Raw genomic sequence first — 21,176 nt, 5'->3', positions numbered from 1 at the left:
GCACGGCCGCCTCGTGCTTCCCACGGTCTTCCTCTGAGAGGGTGCCTGGCCTCTCCGTGGGGCACAGTGCTCCCCACTGACCTCTGCGTCTGCCATCACCCCCTCCAGCATTGCACACACGGATGGGCTCTGCGCTGCCCTTGCTGCAGCTCCCTGCCTTCAGGGACAGGACCGGGACCCAACTCCCATGTTGCAGCTCCCATCCCACACACACGTGCCTCCAACCCCACGCTCACCATCCCCTGCAGCGCCGGCGCGTTGGCAGTTGGCGACCCCCCTTGAATCCCCCTCTTCTCCAGGCTATATGTGGCATTTCCAAGCCCTGACGGCCTCTCCGAATGTTTTCCATATTTGTTCAGCCTCCTCCTCGGTTCAAATACCGGGGAGGACTGGGGCGGCACAGAGCACGGTTTGGGGGGCAAGGAGCCCTGGCACACACACACGCACGTGAGGAGCAGCATGGGGAAGAAGGAGAAGAAAGCCCAGCACAATGCGGCCCACAGCGGGGAGCAGAGCACGGAATCCGGCCACACACAGGAGCCGGCGATGAAGAAGAAGAAGAAGAAGAGCAAGGGGGAACCCAAAGCTGGCCGGGAGGAGGAATCTCACACGTGTTGTTGGTGCCGTTTCCCACTGCTGTGCGCTTTGTTGCAGTTGGCATTCGGCGTCGCTGTAACGGTGCTGGGCTTCCTCATGGCAGGCGTCAGCTCCTCCCTGCCGGTCAGAGACACTCCGTATTGGGCTGGGATCATTGTAAGCATAAAGCCTGTTTGTGCATAAGGCGCCTGTGCCAAATTAATACAAGCTGCATGCTGCTGCACTTCGGACTAACCAACTGCATGCACCACGCCGGGCGAGTTACGCTAATACAACCGCTCCTGATGTTTAATGTCTAAATGCGCCCTCCCAGAGAAGCTGCAGGATAACAAGACCTTTAGTATTCCCCCTACAATTCACCAATAGACCTTAAATAAAACCCCAGCTGGCTGTGCGCTAGGTGTATGCATTAGCTTTTGCTTTGCGGAGGGCTCGTGCCTGGTGATGCTGAAATAAATGCTGATTATTACAGTGTCCCCCTTTTCCCGACTGAGCTGTGACAGACGGGTTAAGGTGTGGGAGCAGAATTCTCATCTTTTAGCATAGCGTGCTGATGGGAGCGAAGGAGGACAAATGGCGGTCCTTCCAGCATCCCTGTGGTGTGATTTTCCCCCCTGGTTGTCCCCCTGGTCCTCAGCAGGGTTGAGACAACATGTGGCCATGGGGAGCAGGGGTGATACATGGAGTGATGGGGACAAGGCCAGGTCCTGCCAGGCATGTATGGGTACACTGGGGGAGGGTCTGGGTCTGGATATCCCCAGTTGGCCATGTGCTTAAGGACACTGGCAGGCTGGGATCTGCAACGGGTGTTTGTGCGTGGAGCCAGGAGTGGGATTTTGTGATCTCTATACGTTCCTCCAACTTGGGATACTCTATGAGTCCATGATTCTAGTCAATTAATGATTCTGCTCTCTTCTAATGATTTGTGATTCTACTCTGTGCATTCCACGACATACATTTTTTTCCTGAAGGCATCAGTCTTCAAGAAAATGTATACCAGTATGTTAGCACTACTTTGGGTGTTGTCACATTGAAAGAACTTCCAGCAAATAATTTTGTATTTAGGTACTTGCAAGGTTTCCTGGTGCAGTAAGCAGTGCTGGGGGCACTTCACATAAATATAGCTCCTTGCAGATCAGAGGATTCTCTGGCCTCCCCAGTTGCTGGGGACAAGGAGCAAGACCTTTGCTACCAAGCAGAGCAGGAGCTCCACATGCTCATCACATCATTCTCATTTCTCTTGTGAAAGAGCAGACAGTGAAGAGTTTAGTCACTCCAAAAGCTGGGCTAAGACTGAATTTGGCTGAGATAGCATATGGCCAAGGGTGTGAGAAAAGTCCTTAGACCTATGAATGTTACCAGTGTCAAAATTGTGTCAGTCTGGGACACCCGTAAAGGTTCACATCCTCATGGAGACCCTGAGTGTCTCTACTTTCTGAAGGCTGACCTGCAGCCTCCATCAGTTTTAGCAATACCTACCTACAGTGGTGCCACTGTCATGTTCACAAGTGAACTGATTCCTTCTCAGCTCAGAAGAACTTGTTGCTTTTGGTGCTGCTCATCCTCATAGTGTTGTTAGGGACTGTGTGCTCGGCAGATGTGGTCACAAAGTCTTCCAGCATGCCCAGCAGAAGGCAAAGAGGATCTGACTCTGCCCAGGGGGTGGATGCTAGCAGTGTGAAAGGGAACTCAATGCTAGGAAGGAGATGTGCTGCCCCTGAGCTTCTCAGCAAGAGCACATGTAGAGAACAGGTTGCGCTTATTGTACAATGAAAATAATACTGAGCATATTTCAAAGCGTCAAAATGCAGGAGGTAAGAGGTGGTGCTGCATTTACTTTGTTCTTGTGCTGCGATGTCCCTGTGGGTGTGCTTGGTGCTCACTGAGACACTGATGGGCTGGAGCTGGCCAGGAGCTGCTGATCTGGAGCTTCTGGGTACATGGTTCTTGGGGTGCTGCTGATGGACTGCAGTGGGAAGCTCATGAGGTCTGGGCTCTGGAGATCTTCAGGGGAACTGGCTGATAAAGGAAGGCCCTCAGCTGGGACCTCCATGGTGACAGATGTCCTATTGGCTCCTCTGGGGCTGCTGGGAGTACAGGTGAGTAGGGGACAGATGACAAGTGCTGCTCGCACAACAGAAGGTGACTTCCCAAAACTCATCTGCTTGCACAGAGAAGAGAAACAGAACAGAAAGATGTGGTGTAAAATATCGCAGCATATTTGTTTTAGTAGCATCCCACTCAAGTGCTCTTTTTAAAGGACCTGATTAGTATTCAGAAACAAGAACTTAAAAAATCTATTATCGAGACCTTTTTAGCAACATTAGAGATAATGGGTGAAGCTCATTCCTAGTGTTACTCCAATGGAATTACACCAGTGCTGGATCTGACCCTACAGCTGTTAATGCAGGATGGCAGAAAAATGAAGGAAAATTTCTAATGTGTTAAATAGTCCCTGATTGATGGAAGAATTTTTTTTCTTCCCTATTAGTGTCAAAATGGTAACACTTCCCTGCTGAAAACCAAGTGCTGTCGCCTCTCAGTATGAATGAAAAGGAACTGTTTTAGAGAAGCTACTCAAATGAACCCTCCCAAGGTAAACCAAACTGTGCAGGGCAATCTGGATCAACTCAAAACCCGAGCGCCCCAAAAGCACAGGCCATGGCACAGGCAGGCCCACCATCCTGTCAGTGCTGAGCATGTGTTATGCCAACAGCAAGGAAGAGGGCCCAGGGCATCATGTCCCCTTGATGCTCCAGCCTTTGGGTGGAGTGACTGCTGCAGGAGGAAATGCAGATAGCTTGCGTTACATCAGAAGCAGATCACTATGAAACTCAGTCAAAACCTACCAGTTTCATGTGCATTTCATCTGAAATCCTTGGGGCATTACTCAGAAACCAAAGGAAAGGTTTATCGACAGAAACCACGGAGCTTGGTGTGATTTACCACTTCTGCTTTAATGTCTCTGCTATGCTGCTAGGGACTTGCAAACAAGTGCAATTAAAATGGTGAGGGTGGCATTCAGTTCACTAGCATGGAATCATTTGCAGCAGAGGTGTCCAGATCTACACCAAAACATCACAGTCTATAGCTTCATGACACCTATTCTGAGCACCCAAAATCACAGCCTGAACCACACTGCCAATATGCTCCTTTTTTTTTCTGTTCTGGAGGCAAACTTCACAAATGCAGCCAGGACTGCAGTGTTTTACCCATTTCTTCTGTGTCTTGCCACTGACTTGGCATGTAGTTCTGAGCAAGTTACTTAACCTTGCCAAGGCTTTATTTCCCCTGAAAAGTGGGGTTAATAATGGCCACCTGTCACCCTTGCTTTGAGATCTTGGATGAAAAGTGTTGCAGAAGCAGTATATATTAATGGTGCCCTTTTCATTCTTTTTCATTAGCTTGTGGCCTTTTGACATCCAGAAGAAGAAACGGTGTGTATCTCCTTGAAAACCTGCTCTCAGATTATTTCCACTGTGATCAAAAGCAGAGGGTACCAGAAATCTCGCAGGCACGCTCCCTTTCAGCCCCATTTTGCAGACTCAGGCAGTTGAGGAAGTTAAGGAAACGCTCGTCAGAAAAGATTATCTGAGGTGTTTATTATTTCTGTCAGGAGGTTATTTAAAATCCACTGAGACTTCTTGAACCTGGTGAAGGGAGGCTGTGTGACAGGGCCAGAGGAGGACTTTGGCTGGCTTTCCTGCCTCAGAGATCTTCTGATGCACAGTGCCACGTGGGACCATCTCCCACGGCTGTGTATCCTATCAGTGCTGATAACCGAGATGTTTGTTTAATTGACGTACTCCTGCGTGTGAGTGACTCAGGTGGCAGGGCCTGCCACCAGCTCGACACGTGCTCCTGAGCTGGGGAGCCTGGGTGCCAAAATCAATAGTGCTGCCTGCAACAGCCTCTGCTCTTCTTGTTTTCAGGGTTAGTGTCATGGTGGGGCCTGGAGGGAGGGTGGGTGTTACAAGCTCTCTGCACCCAGCAGCCTCCAGGTCTCGTGTAGCTTTCTGCACGTCACTCCAGCACCTTCAGTTCCCAGCAGAGCCCTGAAAGTGAAGGTGGATTTTGAAACAGCAGAAGAGGACATCATAAGGGGACAGGGGTTGAGATTTTCACCCTAGTTCAGCACTGACTGGCTTTATAATTGTTCAGGAAAAGCTTTGAGAACACTGACATGCTAAAAGGATGGAGTATTGCATATAGGTGTCTGTGGAAAAAAAGAGGACAGTGCTGTGATATAAAGTGACATCACTGAGAAGCTGGTGTTCAGTGTGCCCTGATGGCTACCTGCTCGTGGCCTAGGATGGGTTTGCTGCACCTGCAGCTGCTCCTACCATGTAAACTGTTGCCCAGCTCAGTGCCATGAAGCATCTCAAGGGCCACCTTCTCCCTGGCGTTGCCCCAGGCATGTGAGACTGTAGACGTTTCCTCCAAGAGCATTTCACATGACGTAACATGGCAAATCCATACTGGTAACCCCCTGGTTGTGCAGTGGCAGCCCTGCCCAACACGAGGCTGCCCGTCAGCAGCCATCTTGTCTTCTTGGGGGGAGTCAATAATTGGGAAACATCCCCAGCCAGAGAAAGCAGCAACCAATCCCCTTCCATGTAGATATAGGGATGGCTGACTATTTAAAAACCTCAGAGATGTGCTCTCTTTCAAAGTCTGAAAGAGACACTTTCTTGTTAGCCCTGGCCCTGTGCTGACTTTTCTCTGTGATTGCTTTTGACACCTCTTCCTGCAGCAATAGTGGAGGTGGCTTTCAGTCAGGCTTTGCCTCCTGTATAGCCTTGCTGGGTTTTTAACATTCACTTGTTATGAAAGAAACCAATTTCAATTTTTAATAAAAGAGGATGCTTAAAAACTGGCGCCATCAAAGCAGCAAATAGAAAAGATAATCATGCAGGCAACTTTTTTATACAAGCTAGCTTCAATTGGCCATGGGCAAATATCAAAAGGTAGGAGGGAGGACTGCCTCCAAGTTCAGGTGTTTAATTGAGCCTTCTCCAAATTGCCTTAAACTCCAGATGGGATGCAATGAGTTGCACTGCAGGAAATCGGCTCTGCTGTAGTTTCCAGTGCTTGTTTATAGCTGTATAATTGTAATGCACCAGAGCTGTTCTCTTCAGAGCCCTGTGACCTTAAATCTCATCACTTTCTGAGACAACTATGTGCTGATGCCTGATTAAATGAAATTCATGCTTGTATTTGGACCAGGCAAAGACTGGAAATAGTTGATGGGAAGTAATGTCTCAGGGTCCCCATGTTAGGGGACCATGCACCCAAGTCCCATATGATCCCAGGGTAGGTCTACGGACAGGTGCTAAGCTGACATAGGACACCGCTGTGCTTCAGATCCTGGTCCTCCTGCAGCCTCAGGAGGAGGAGGGAGTGCATCAGAGCTCCTCCTTTGGTTGTGTCCATTCAAAGAGCTCATCTGGGGCTGTCCAGGCAGCTTTCCCTGGCCTAGGTAACCTTTTGACTTTACACAGATAATGGCTTTTTATAGCTTCACAATCGTGGTCACATTCCAAACAGCAAGTGTTACTCGCGCAGCACTTTCAGCCATGCTATGCTCCTCACATTGTAAATCACTGCTGGCTCTGAAATTTTGGATATTTTTTTTTTATTTGGTTCCCTAAGGCACCAGATCGCCCAGCAGGGTATTCCTGACTTAACAGTGATGCCAGACTGCTGCTGCAGCTCCTAGCTTTGTTAGCAATGAAAGCCTGTGTGCTGCTTTGCCATGGAAAACTAAGTCTCACCCTGGGACAAGCAACTCTTGTCTCTGCTGAGCAAGCGGCGTAAACAGCAGAGATCACTACAGAAAAATATGGCTTTGTTTTATCGTGCACATTCTTGCAAAAGTTTTGATTACTTTCCAGGATTTAAAAGAAAGTTGCACATCTGCCATGTTGTATACCTGCAGGGTTGGAAGGGACCTGTAGTGAAGACATCCTTATTTTAATCTGTAATGGGGCTGGGGTGGTCAGGCGTCACGAATTTTTACAGAGGTTGAGAGGAATATTTCCTAGCTGAGGATGACCTTTGCCTGCAACCGCAGTATGCGTGTTCATCATTCTCATTAGAGTTAATATTTCTGGAAGTAATCTACATGCATCTAGACTGTCCTTAAATCTAATGAGAAATCTATAAGAGGAAACACCACTCAGGAGCAGTACTTCTGTGTGGCAGACTGACTTCCTCTGCACGTGGCAGGAAGACCTAAGCTGACCCAAAGCTAATAAAAGTGAGCAGTTAAAGCTTCTGATAGTACCTGCTCTCACTGTAGTTTCCTAAAAGCTCAGAAAGCAAATAAGCATCAGTGTCACTGCCTTTAACACTCTGTGCAGATGTCCAGTGTTGGAGAAAATCCTGTTTCATAATGGGAAAGCCAACAGGAATGTTTTCTTTTTCGCATCAAAGTCTGGGTCTAGTGGGACTGTTAAGTTCATTGGATAGTGTGGCTTTCTGAATGCAAGAACAGGAGCTAAGCCTTGCCATATCTGATAAGGCTGGTGATCCATCAAGGACAAGTGTTTCCAAAGAAGGTGAGCCAGAAACTTCAGAGACAGCTAAAAGATATAATTTCTTTACCCTTAACTCTACAAATAGAAAGTCCCATAGTGACTTGAAGGGAGTAACTATCAAGCAACTTGTCTATAATGGAAATTTCCTCCCAGTTCTGTTAATAACAGCATTTCCCCCTGAAGTTGAGAGTTTACATTCCTGCCATCAAGGAAGAATCCACCTAGTGTGCTGTGGGTCTCAACAGGGCAGCGTGGTGTTACACTACTTGTATTTGAGAGGTGTTGTCCTCCTCTGTATGTGCTTTTTGATTTCTGAATGCTGTTCTAGGAGGTTCTTGTTCACCAGCGCCAGTGCAAAGAGCAGATGGGTTACAGCCTGCCTGTGTGAGTGCTTGCAACATTTGTCTGGTTCTGTGGCATAGACCCAAGGTACTTCTTTGCACCAGGCTTTTGCCTCCATCTTCCCTTAAATTCTTGGAGGATGCTTCTGACTTCCCTGCTTTACCAGCCACATGTGCCTAGGTTTCCAAGATGCTCTGGGTCAGAGGCCCTTTGCTATAGAAAGCACCTTGTGTATAGCAACACTTGTGCAAAAATTGTAGCAACAATGAGAAAAAGCAGTTTCACAAATATGTAATGGAGAGATAGAAGCAGATTAGAGCCATCTGTGGTTTTGAAATTTTTCAAATTAAAGCAAATCAATTAATATGTCAGTGTGCAAAGATACGGAATGCAAACCATAGTGGAAATTGGTGCCATACATGTCTGTATTTCCCTCAGTTTCGTTCATTACACAACCATCTCCATCACGGCTGTGAGGTGCCCTTGCACCTCCCATATACCTTGTGACAGTACTTATGTGATCAGACGTGAGAGAGGTGCGGGGAGGTGAGGGTAGTGTCGCAATGCCTACTGGCCTAGTCCCATGCTGCTCTGCGTTGCCACCCGTGTTTGTCCCTGTGAGATGATGACGAGCCTGTTTTTCTCACCTATGCTGCTTTTAAGATGAGCTGGTGCTAGTCAGAGTGCAGGCACAGTTTGTTCGCCAAAGTCTTGAAATTCCAAGGACTCTACCCTTAGGTCCCAGGAGGTGCAAGGATCCTCCCAGGAATATAAGCTGGAGAATTCACTCCTAAATACCTTCAGGATCAGGCCCTATTTCCTGTTAAAAACTGATGGTGCTTGATTAAGTGCTCATGGCATCAGGCTCTAGATGTCTTTGTGGTCAAGGGAGACCAAAAAAAGTTTAATCCTATTTTCATTATGGTTTTTAGCCCTGGCATGTTCCTGTCTAATGGGAAGAATGTCCCAATCAAAATGAACAGCACTACTGCTTTTCAAGAGAAAAAAATTGGTTTTTTTTTTCCCAATTAATTATAGTATAGCCATTTTCTCTGGACTGTGACTGTGGGAGATTTCACACGGTATACCCTAACCATAATTACATCTGTACTCTTCGTGAATGCATGCGTATCACATTCAGGTCTTTTTCTAGACAGTACTCTTCTATATTTAAGTACTTTACTTGGATAACCTTCCATGTCACTACCTATTCAGCAAAGGGTGTGTTTGTCTGGAAATCTTTGAAATAGGTCTTGAAATAAACTCGAGCTGAGATGTACTCAGCATAGAAATGCATATTTCTAGGTTTCCAGATAACAGCTACAAGAGCTGATCTAATTAACTGCTGTTCTGTAGCTCTTACAGAATCTATCTTATTTGTATAACAAATGTGCATCGATTGATGGCAAGCAAGTGCTAAAGCGAGTTCAATTGCATTTTATGTTGTGTGCTTAGTCAATAAGGCAGAGGAAGCATCTGCTTCACACTGGGATATTGTGAGGGCTATTGGAGTGAAGGGATGCAGGATTACCTCCTGCACCTTCCCAGGCAGCATCGACCACAGCCGTAACATGCCTGCTGCAAGTCTTAGTCACTTAGTGGGTCCTGCCAAATATTTACTGAAGGATTTTTATGGTTATTCTATCGCACTTCACAGGCGTAATTCAAAACGGATCTATTATTAATGTATAAAATAGAAGCATAAAGCTGTTTTCTGTATAAATGTCCCTCACTTTGGTTTGCTCCAGTGAGTGAATTTACCTTTAGAGAACAGAAATGTAAAACATGTGAGAGCTGTAATCCTCAGCAATGTCGCTTTTTGCCATCACTCACAAGAACACACACCTCTGGTTTAAGAAAAAAAAAAAGAAGTAAGCATATTGTTATAAAAGAAATGCTTAAGCCTTCTGTATTATCCTGGCCAAGCCTTGCTGGAATCCCGACCCAGTGTAATCTTCTATAAATACCCCTCTATAAAAGCACCTCTCCGAGTATCTCAGTATATTATTTAAATCCCAGAGGAACTTCAGAAAGCGCAGGCAGGAATGGAAATCCCTTTCAGCGACAGCCTTTTGTATGGGAGCTGTCTGAAGAGGGAAGCCTGATCCTGCAGTCCTGAAAGCCCGTGGGGTTTTTGCAGGAGTCACACAAGGCCCCTAATTTGGTAGGGAACAAAATAAATCCAGGCTAGTGGGAGGAAATGCTGCCGTGAGTGCCTGATCCTGGGCCACGTTCCTGCTGGGAACGCAGCGGGGACACAGTCCCGTGATGTTGCTGGAGTCACCCGACGGCCAGCCTGGCCCTGGGTTCACACCAGTGTAAATGCCCACCAGCAAAACAGATGTGATTTATTGCTCATAATGAGATCCTTTTAGCAGCAGATACCAAAAAAGTTTAGGCCTGGCTTTGAGGGGAGCAGCCCCTTGGGTTTCACATGAGTCTGGGCACGTACGATTAAGCATGTGTAGGTACGTGTTTTGTAGGGCTCACTGCAAATTCCTTCCTTTGCCACTGCTGCAAGTGGGGAGTTTATCGTTTGGACAGTACTAGAGATATGATCTCCTTAAGATTTAAGTTTTATGGGGATGCTAATTGAATTAAAAGATTAATATTCAGTGCAAAGGACCAAGGACATAGGTGATTAATCCTGAGAAATAAAACATGTTTGTGTCACACAGAAGCACTATAGGGGGGAAAAATACCAGCAGCTGAAGGACCTTTGACAAGAAAGGTTGTTTTTTTCCTCTGACAACCCTGTCAGCTATTGCTGTCAACAATAAAAAGAAGAAAACAAATAAATTGGAGGCCACGTGTAAGTCATAGGATCAGGATATAAATACACATGACATGAAGAGGAGTAAATAATACTGACGCTTTCTTTGGAAATGTTCTCAGGCAATACTTCCTATTCATGTCTTACTGAAATGACACGAAATAAAACTTTATGGGAGAAAGTGTGATTAATCACACCATTTCTTGAGAGATGTGACTACCTGTGTATTCAAAGGCACTCTTCCTTTACAGGGCTACTGGCTAGTACTCTACATCAACCATGTGGATATAAAGAAATCTGGAATTTTATTCATCAAATTGTAAAAAAGAGGGTATGTAGGATCCCAAGCTCATGGTCCTGTCCTTGAGCAAAGGCACCCAGGTCTGGTTTTGCCTGAGGAAGGCAAATAGCATTACTAGGGAGAAAGAGAAACCCTCAAATTAATGACAACTCTTCAAAACCCTCACAGTAAAATGGAGAAAAAAAATAGGTTCTTACTCCATTCATTGGGAATTTAATAGTTACCATTTATAATCAAGTAGCTACTAGTAAAGAGGGTAAGGCTTGCTCCTGGTCATGTGTTAGGACAAGCTTTAGCTGGCTGAGGTCCTCACTAAGGCTGACTGCACTGGAGATCCTACTTTCAGGCGCAATAACAAGTGCACGTGCCATCAACTCACCTGCTTTTCCAAGGCAGCCCATTTGTACACCATTTCCACCACATGTAGCTGCAGCCTCCAACACCACCTATAGCCTACAACATCCTCCCCCGCTGTGGGTGCAGCCAGGATGCCCTGATCCAGCCACAGCAGCCCCATGGCGGCACCTGGGACCTGCTCTAGCACTGACGTCCATGCTGCTCCTTGTGTCCAGTCATGGGAGCTGCCACAAAGATGCGGTCCTGTTGCAGTGCGGTGGTTCTGGTGCGCATCCTAAAATACCACGTGTGCGCACTCATGGGGATCAGTTCACCATCACCTGGGTTTCTCCCACAAAATAGCACAGCTAGCACAGCTGAACTTGCCATCTGCATTTCTAATTTCCAAAAGGCAAGGGCATACCTGGGACCCAGCAAAACTCTGTCAGAAACTCATCAGGAGTTTAAAGGAGTAAGCGGTCAGATTTATACTGCTGCCAGATGCCAAAGGACAGAAATGTCATAAATCAATGTTAAACACTCCTTCACATATTCCAGGCAGGCTGATTTCAACCTTGATTTCTTAAGGTAAAAGTTAAAGGAAGTCTATTGCTGAAAATGAGTCAGTCATCTGGGAAATGAACCAAGTAAAAGGCTCAGGAAAATTCACAAGGCCTTCAGTTGGGTTCCTCAACACTTGGCCAAGGAGGATATATAGTCCACATGGGATTGCCTGGTTCAGTGATGCCCCAACAGTGTTTTTAAGCAGTGGTGAGCTGTGGGGTTGCTGCATTCTGCCCATCCAAACAAGGGACATGGGGGACAAGGCGAGTAAGTGTGACATTTGGGTCTACAGGTCTTGTGACCTCCTGTGAGGTTTGCTTACAGATCCACCATAACTACAGAAGTAGAAGACTCTTGACTGGAGTGCTTAACACAATAGGGGCCTGAAAAGCACTGCTTAAAAAAGGAAACTATTTATCAGGCTGTTTTATGCATTCCTCAGAGCAGGAGCATCCTTCTTTATAGGGCTGGAAAATGCCTACCAGTGAATATCTGACTCTTCCAATAAATCTAAATCTTCAGAATTAATAATAAAGGCAGCTAAATGAGTATTAAACTGCACAAATACTTTTCTATTGTTGTTAACCATTATCAGTTACTGCCACAAGGCTAAAACAGTCTCAGATTGCAGGGCAGATGTCCTGTTTGCTAGGATGTCCACTGGAGGAGATGTTGAAAGCCCCTGCTGTAATCCGGTCTGCTTCTCATCCAGAGGCAGCAATGGTTGCTGATTTACAACCATGCAACTCACACTGGTGACATAAAAGCCCTGTTAGCATCCAGTGGTACATAGGAAGGTGCTCTTCGGGCTTACAAGCCTAACTCATAAGTCTTCTGCTTCCTTTTGATAGCAAGTTATATGGACAAAAGCTCGAAAGACATCCTGGAGGATGTTGCCAAGCTGTGACTTAGTAGGTCTGATTCACAAAGCCTCTCTAAGCAAGCTTTTTGTGCCTTGGTGTTCATGAAGTGGAGGTGAAAGCTCTTCCCTCTTCACAATCCACATGAATGAGGCTCTTGCACATACAGCTGGAGCCCCTTTGCAAACCATTTGACTTACATAATGCTCCTTGAGTTACAGTCCTGCTAACACTGCTTTTGGACTTGAAAAATGCTATTATTATCACTATTATTATTATTGCTTTTTAAAATTTTGATGCATTCTAAATCTTTTCCTTCGCAGGTCTGTGTGGTGTCCTTAGTGGGATTTGTTATGCTTTGCATTTCATACCAACCCGATGAGAAGACATGCGTGCAGTTCACAGTAAAGGTACCTTGAGTTTCTGTTATTTCTTTTTCCTCCCATGTCATTAAATATAATCAGAAAAGTTGGTTCTGGGGATATTTTTAAGACCGCATTAAAAGAAGTGAAAATACACCTGAAATGCAAGAATGGTTTTCTGGTATTTTCCAGGCAGATAAGGAAGAAACTGCAGTCTATAAAGGGGAAACTCTGTAACAAATATTTGAAAACACAGCAAGATACCTTTTTATAACTTGCCATATTTTAAGAATATCAAGGAGATTCAGATCAACAAAGCTGAAATATTTTGGGAATTGTTCGCTGAAAGATGGGCATTACTGATTAAATAGAGGCATTCAGAGTGTGCCAGGAAAGAATTAGCGTGGGGTAGAACAGGTTCAATTATATTAAATTTCAATTTTTACTGTGGTCTCAGAAGCATCTCAGCATCTTCCCTGCCATTTTGCTCCTAACCATCAAATAAGAAACAGAACGAGCACAGATGCATTAAAAAGCATAGCTGGAAATCTCTGCCTGCTCATCTTCTGGGGAGAGGTCCTTGCCTCAGAGTACAGCGCCTTGTGCAGGGTCAGGCAGTGACAAACATGGGGAAGCATTAGCAAGCTGCGGGAACAAGCATTCTCTCGTGAACAAAAATCCCATCTGAGCATCACATTAGAGGTACATGAGCTGAGCACCATGTCCATCCTGCTTCAGTTTCCAAAACCATGCTTTGTTGATGCCAATAACTGCCTAATAAAAGAAACGCTTAGAATACTTGCTCCAGATGGGAAGTTTCTAACACCATTTACTTGGGCTGCTATTTTTCCTTATTATTGCAATTTTGAGGGCTCTTAATATTTTGCAGACACATAAAAACCAGGAAAAAATACCAACAGAAACAGTACAAAATAACAGTGATTATTAACAAAGAAAGGTAGAAGGAAATCAAACGCAAGGAACCTGGCATTCATCCTCCCTGAGAAATTAGGCCCTGGAGTGTCTTTTGTGCCTCTCTAAAACTTCTCTTGTACTTAAAGAAATAAAGGGAGGAGAAGAACAACATTTTCCTTGCTTTGATAGCCTTCATGCTCTTATTCCCTCACCTCCACACCATCAGAAAGTATGATGACTGCCCAGAGAGCTGCCACACCAGGCTTTGTGTTGCTTGTCCAGCAGCATTACAACGAACTTGGCACTCACACAGGAAGGAGACATACATCTCTGGTGGAGAGAAGTGTGTTGGTCGGGGCATCTCAGAAGTCTCTGAGGCCCTTGACAACACCACTGACATGGCCAGTGAGGAGCACGGGCAGCCCAGGCCCTGCAGTAACACTGTGAACCGGTGCCACTGAGGCTCTGCATGGCTATTGAGCATCCTCTTGCAAGAAAATCTTGGGCAGGAAGCATTCCAGGATGCCACATGTAGCCCAAGGCTCATGTGGGGAGAAGGACCATTTGGATTGGTACTGGGTCCAATCTTGTTCAGTGTCTTCAACTACGACCTGGATGACAGATCCTCTGCAAGAGCACCCTCAGCAAGTTTGCTAACAATATGAATCTGGGAGGAGCAGCTGACACACCAGAAGGCTATGCTGCTATTCAGTGAGACCTGGACAGTCTGAAGAGTTGGGTGGAGAGGAACCTGACTGAGATTCAACATGGGAAAGTGGACAATCCTACACGTGGGGAGGGATAACTGCAAGCGTCAGTACAGGTTAGGGGCTGACTTGCAGAAAAGGGGCTCTGAGAAGGACCAGGACGACCTGATGAATAACAGGTTGGCCATGAGCCAGCAGTGTGCCCTTGTGGCCAAGGAGGCCAATGGTATCCTTGGGTGCATTAAAAGAGCATGGGCAGTAGGCTGTGGGAGGTGATCTTCCCCCTCTGCTTTGCCCTGGTGAGGCAGAGAAGTACTGTGTTCAGGTCTGGTCTCACCAGTTCAGGAAATACAGGGAACCTCTGGAGAGAGTCCAATGGAGGGACACAAAGATGATGAGAGACCTGCAGCACCTCCCTTATGAAGAAAAGCCAGGTACTGTTCAGCCTAAGAAGAGAAAGCTGAGGGAGCCATCTTATTAATGCTTATAAATATCTAAAGGGTGAGAGTCAAGTGGATGCAGACAGGCTCTTTTCAGTGGTGACCAGCCAACAGGACAAGGGGCAGTGGACACAAAATAGAATGTAAGAAGTTCCATCTGAATGTGAGGAAAAGCTTTTCTACTGTGAGGGTGACAGAGCACTGGAACAGGCTGCTCAGAGAGTCTGTGGAGTTTCCTCCTCTGGAGATAATTAGAACTAGCCTGGCCGACTTCCTGTGTAACCTGTTGTACAGAACCTGCTTTAGGAGAGGGGATTGGACTAGGTGATCTCCAGAGGTTCCTTCCAACCCCTGTGATCGCGTGATTCTGTGATCACACACATACAGCCCTGGGGATTTTAGCCCATCCCCTGGCTCACCCTGTTGAAGGTGCTTTGAGCCTAGGCCTCAATAGCCTTCAGAGGAATTCCCCGGATCCATGTCTGCAAAACCTGCTGGTTTCATCTCTGATAAGCATGAAAAATCTTTTCAGCGATCAATTCAATCCATCTTAGATGCTTTATTTTTTTTCATATTGGAGCAAAGCTATCACCGGTAAATACGGCTGAAATATTTCTCCCTTGTATGAGGAACCCAAGGGACAATGAGCTGCTATGCTCTGACCTCATTGCATGCTTTCTTCCCGCTTCCTTTTTTTCCTTCTACTTAAACAGCAATCACCGGGTCTATCTCTATGAGGCCACGAAAAACATTTTTCCAGTGGCAAGTTCTGGTTCCTGAGCAGAGCTCACTGTGTAGTCGTGTTTGGAGTGCTGAGGCTGCCTCCAGCTCTGCCATGTGATTAATCTGCTGATGGGATCCAGCACTTGCTGTCTGGTGCTGTCTAACAGGCAGCATTTGCATTTGCTTCACCTTTGATATTTGGAAATGTGTTCATTTTCAGTGGCTTGCTAAGGGATTCCTCTGCAAACATCTTGAGAGAATAATACACTGTTTGGAAATTGCCCTACATCTCCACGCATCTGTGTTCACCTCTGAGACCTGCCATAAGAGCTGCCTGTGTATTCTATGCACATAGAAGTCTCTCTGAGATTTCCTTCCCTTTAGACACAAAACAGGCTCACAGTACCTGGAGGATACTTATGGTTTTGGATTTCATGCCAGTTTGTGCTCATCTTAGAAGTTGGCAGCTAGATGAAATATCTGCCAGGGGAGAAGCAGGCTCAGCACATGGTCTTGGCTTAACATCTCATTTATTAGGGAGGCCTGATTCTGTCCCCCACTGGCCTGAATCCAGGGACATGCAGCCTATCCCCTGGGGTGACAGCTGCATCACAGAACAACTCTCATTCCTCAAAGAAGGGAAACGTTTTTGTTCATTTTCCGTTTTCTCCACTTTTTAAAGCTGTGCTGTAAGCCCACAAAGTGTTCCTTGGCAAGGCTCTACTAGCCAGCAGTGCTCCCCTTTCTGTGTGCCTCGTGTGCAGAGGTGTCCCTGTTTCCCAGCTTCACCCTTCCCATGCACCCTTATCTTGAAAACTGAGGGGCTAAAGGATTTGCATTGAAGAAGAGCCGCCCTCATTTTGAAGCTGCCCTTGGTTTAATGCTGCAGGGGAAGTCATTAATAGTAGAAATGAAGATCTTGCTATAAGAATTCAGTTCTTTGGGGGAGAAAATGCACAGAGAGCTTGAAGACCAGCATGAAGAGTAACTACGTTTCTTTTTTTTCAAGCTGACAGCCAAATAGGAAGATTGATTCACACTGCAGATTTAAGACAAATACGCCAGAAGTGTGAATTTTATCAAGGCACACATACTTGGAGTTTCAAGGTCATAAAAAAATGCTTTATATTGATAGTTTGCTTGTGGTATTGAGGTTAAGAGATAGGAAGAGAAGCTGCTGTTTAAAATAACATATTCCCAACCACACCATGTGTCTGACAGATACGATGCCAAGAAAAATAAATGTTTTTACAGTGCTGAACAGAACCAAAATAGTATTTTGGCTAAACACAGCACATGATTTTAATGTACATTCACACATATTTTGCGTGAGCAGCACAGCAATTGCCAGCTCCTACCATCAGCAGGAAGGAAAATCCATATGCTTGGGTACCCAAAGGTCTCAGGTGTTAGCGCTGATCAGCAACAGCTCCAGATGGCTCATGGGGCTGGGCTCTGCATGGATGCTCGTGATGAAGGCTTACCTCTATGCCAAAGCTGCCACAGGTGTAAGGAGAAGGAGGGTGACCAACAGGCCCTTGTCCTTCTCTTGCAATACCAGGGGCAGCACTAGCACAGGTTCTCACTGCATTTTGACACCTTTGAAAGGCTTCTCCTTCACACTGATGTGGAAGTCTTCTAAGAGGGATTGGCACGACATGCACTTCCTTGTGGAGATGTGTCGGGATCAGGCAGCAGAAAAGCTGGCTGCCTTAGCAAGACTGTAAGTAGCAGATATGACACATCACTGCCCAATTTGCAAGTGTAAATCAGGTTTGTTTGGGCATGCAAAGCATGAAAAGGATAGGAGGGACACATGAACAAATTCTCAAAACCACCTAGCTCTCAGCACTGCCTGGGTTAATATGTCAGCCCAAGCCTCAGTTTCCTTAGCTCTGCTTCAGGACAGCTAACTTATCTCAGCTGATGATTCTAAATCTAGCCAATGCAGGGACAGTAGGGGAAGATGCTCCCTCCCTCTCTATAGAGTTGGAATACATCCTGGTGCTCTTACTGAGTCTCAACATTGTAGGACAATGCTCATATAAAACATGCAAGGCAAAACTGTTAGCTCTTGAGATGATGTCCTGAACTTTATATCAGTAGGGAGCTGTATCTGCTGTATCAACATTAGAAGTCCGTGGTGTCTGGCCAGTACACTGAATGCATGCACTTCCTGTGAAATACACGTTAATGTATTCCTTCTGTGTTCCTCATTCTCTGTCTAGCTGGAAAATGAGTGAGATCATTTCGTTTTATTTTAATTTTTGCTTTCTTTCAGCTGATGTATTTTCTGCTGAGTGCTGTGGCTCTGGTTCTCTGTGTCGTGGCAGTGGCTTTTGCGGCCCACCATTATCTACAGCTGACAAAATTTACTTGTGATACTGTTCTCGAGTCCTGCCAGTGCAAACTGGACACCGCAGACCCCCTCAGCAGGACCTTCGTCTACCAGGATGCCACTGACTGCAGCAGTGTCACCAGCATGCTCAGCCTCTACCTGATTCTGCAGATGGTGCTCAACCTGCTTGCAGCACTGGTGTGTCTGCTGGCATGCTTCGTTATGTGGAAACACAGATACCAGGTCTTTTACGTGGGTGCTCGATTCTACCCTTTAGCTACCGAGTGCCAGCAACAGAAAGTGTAGGGTCTGTGTTTCGGCAGGGCCTGTAGCCAGGGAATGGAAAATGTCAGCATTCTGCCAGCATAGATGCCACGCATGGATCAATGTTTTTAAGGCTTTTGACAAGGAAAAACATTCACATGTTTAAGGAAATATATTCTTCAATCATTTTGAATTTTGAATCTCAACTCTTGCAAAAAGTCCCTAGTGAGACTATATAGAGGTCATCTAACATTCTGAAGATGCAACTGTAGTAATACTCACCAAAGAGCACCTTCAGTAGCCATAAACAACATGAGCTTAAAAAGTCATTGGGAACTCATCTGAAGGGCTACAGCTGTTTAGACATGGGGTCTATTTCCCTCACTGGTAGATATTAATTCTTGCCTTCAGAGAAGATATACCATTTTCTACCAGATGAAGATCTCATCCAAACTGCTTTATTATAATTATGCTGATAACGCTTATTGAATATATTGTATTTTGGATGCACCAATGGAACTTTACTGTATGGAAAAGGAACCAAAGAGGTCAAGACCTCTTCAAATGCAGGCTGAGATCAGCAGCAGAAATGACTATATTGATGACTACCATATAAAAGATGTTTCAGAGTGACTGGTGATGGCAGTTACCCAACACAGTTGTGAACAAACACCAACATCAGTGGGTTTGCTGATGGTAATGGGGTGGGCAATGCCTCAGACCCCAGACAGTTTACAAATGAGCACTCAGCGCTTTACGAGAAAAAATCAATTTAAAGAACCTTGAGCGAGCTCCTAGGATGGAGGTCCTTAAATCACTAGCCACATTGAATGCCCTGCTGTAATTGCATGCTTCCAAACCCAGCATCAGGACAGTTCTACCAATTACATTTTCTGTGCAACAGGCCAAATGCATTTTTGGTGTAACTCCTCTGAAGACAATCAGCCTTACACACCAGCTGTGGATTTGGGCCAACAGCCCTGAAAGATAACATCCCTGAAACAATCCATGTTTTTAAAATCGGATAGAGGGAAGGAAGCAAGAAGAAACTGCCAGTCTACCAAAGACATCAATTGCAAATAATGAGGGCAAGAGAATAACAATTTCTTTAAAAGCAGCATAGAATAACAATCTGTGTTCAGCGCTCTTTCACCCGGAATGCATGACTCTGAAAGTGCTTTATACATTATTAGCCTTATACCAGGACGAGCATGCTGGCTTGTCTCTCCACCTGCCCAGCGTGAGCTCTAGGATGACAGGAGCAGCTCTGGTCAGCAGCACTGGGCTCAGTATCAACGCAGGTCAATGCAGCTGGAGCTCACACTTCGTCATCATTTGGGATTTCCTGGTCCCTGCCAGAGCCAGGGTATCTCTGAAGTGGAGTTGAAAAACCATATGCCAGAAGAACTGCACCACTATCATTATCAGCAAGAAGGAAGCAAGTAGAATTTCTACAAGGGTTTAAAGAAGCAAAAACTTTCTGTTTTTGCTAAAAAAAAAAAAAAAATAGCCACCAGTGTATCAAAAAGCTGCGCTGGCAAAAAGCTTGTTGTATTAGCAGCTCTAATCCTACCCAAAGAGTGCCTTCCATGCAGTGATCACGCAGTGAGCGCTCATCACCCCAGGCTAGACCAGCATGCTGCCAGTGTCAGAGAACCACTGTGGGGATTGCTCTCCTGAGGTCCACCTAGAGGAAAGTGCTTTTGTTTCTGCCACAGAAACTTCCAGCACAGGCATAACATCAGTCATGGTGCTCTCTGCAAGCTGTGAAGTTGGGACCTTTTGAAAATGAAAGCTTCAAGACCAGCTTCCAAACAGCCATTTTTTTGTACCAAAAACCAAGTGACACTAACAAGTGTGGCAGTAAAGGGACATTTGCAAGCACTCCTGCTGGTTGTCCACGCATCGCCACCCATACTAAGTTCCAGATTGGACTCTCAAGCATACTCAGAGCTAGCACATAGTGGCCCAGTGAGGTGGGACCTGGTGTAGCAGTGGAGGAAGCAGCCCATCTTCTCGGACTTCAGTGGAGCATTCTGCAATCAGTACTGGTGGACCAGATCCCATATGACACAGACACGTAGGTTTGGGGGCCTCCTCCTACCCTTGCCATCAGTCTCTGCATCCCAATGGCTGATGAAGCCAGAGGAAGGCTCTGCTGGCAGAGTCCCTTCCTAAATGGCCTGGGTACCTGCCTGGGATATCTTCTGGGGTAGCCCCAGTAAAGATTTTGAGATGCCAACTGGAGGACTGGTGGGGAGGGATACAAGTGACGGGGAAGGGAAGAGAGCCTGCTCTGCTTAGGAAGCCACTTTAATAACAACATTTTAATCACAGCGCACTCCCTGCTTCGAGCCACCACTGCCAAATTTGGTTCACTCTCTGGTGCGTCACAGTGTAACCTTTCACTCTAGAAGAAAACAATATTCGTTGTATGTTCTATGGGTATTCTAATGCTTTACAAATAAATATGGAGCATTTTGATCTAGCAAAGAATAACTTCCGTATTTCCTCTTTATATAGCTCAAGAGCATAAAATGAAAACAGAGAAGAGAGACCAGGAGACAGACACAGTAGCATGTGGAAACATTTTTCTCCTGGATATAGTTTTACAATGCATTTTACTCTAATTAAGAATTTCAGAAAGCATTAATTATAGGATTAGCACCTAGCACAGCACATTCAGACAGCTCGCAGCCTTTCTCAGTGTTGGGGGAAAGGTGTACGCACTGCACCAGGAGGCACAGTGGGATTTGTGGGCATGGAGAGAACAGGAGTGTTGAAGAAAATGACTTTTAAAAAATTATTATTCCTGGAAATGTTTTCTCTTGGTGAATTGCACAAGATGGGGCAGGAGTAGTCCACTCTGACATGCAGAAATTGTGAGGGGCCCTATGTAATTTGCTCTCAAAACCCAGGTGTGATTCTCATTTGCACCCTGGCCACTTTATGCTGTTTTTGCAGCGTAAAGGGGCCGTAAAGATGGCATCGATCATTTTTACACCTACTTTATGGCCATTTTACACGGCTAAAAGGGCCCTTTGTGTAAATGAGAACTCAAGCCCTACAGGACTTAATGGAGAGGAGTAGACAGTGTAAGACCCTCTGATAGGGT

General features: G+C 45.8%; 1 protein-coding gene across 1 annotated transcript; it reads left to right on the top strand.

Moving 5' to 3' along the window:
* Positions 1-304: 304 nt before the first annotated feature.
* SSPN (sarcospan) lies at positions 305-18,103 on the top strand (the record flags this gene model as incomplete). The annotated part of the gene is given in 4 exon segments (XM_079544900.1): positions 305-326; positions 329-753; positions 12,636-12,722; positions 17,741-18,103. Coding segments are annotated over 4 exon segments (897 nt in total).
* Between the last annotated feature and the right edge of the window lie 3,073 nt (positions 18,104-21,176).

Source organism: Tetrao urogallus (assembly GCF_951394365.1).
Source record: "Tetrao urogallus genome assembly, chromosome: 1".
Lineage (NCBI taxonomy): Eukaryota > Metazoa > Chordata > Aves > Galliformes > Phasianidae > Tetrao > Tetrao urogallus.
The sequence above is the reverse complement of the archived record's forward strand: the minus strand, read 5'-3'. Positions and strand labels throughout refer to the sequence as shown.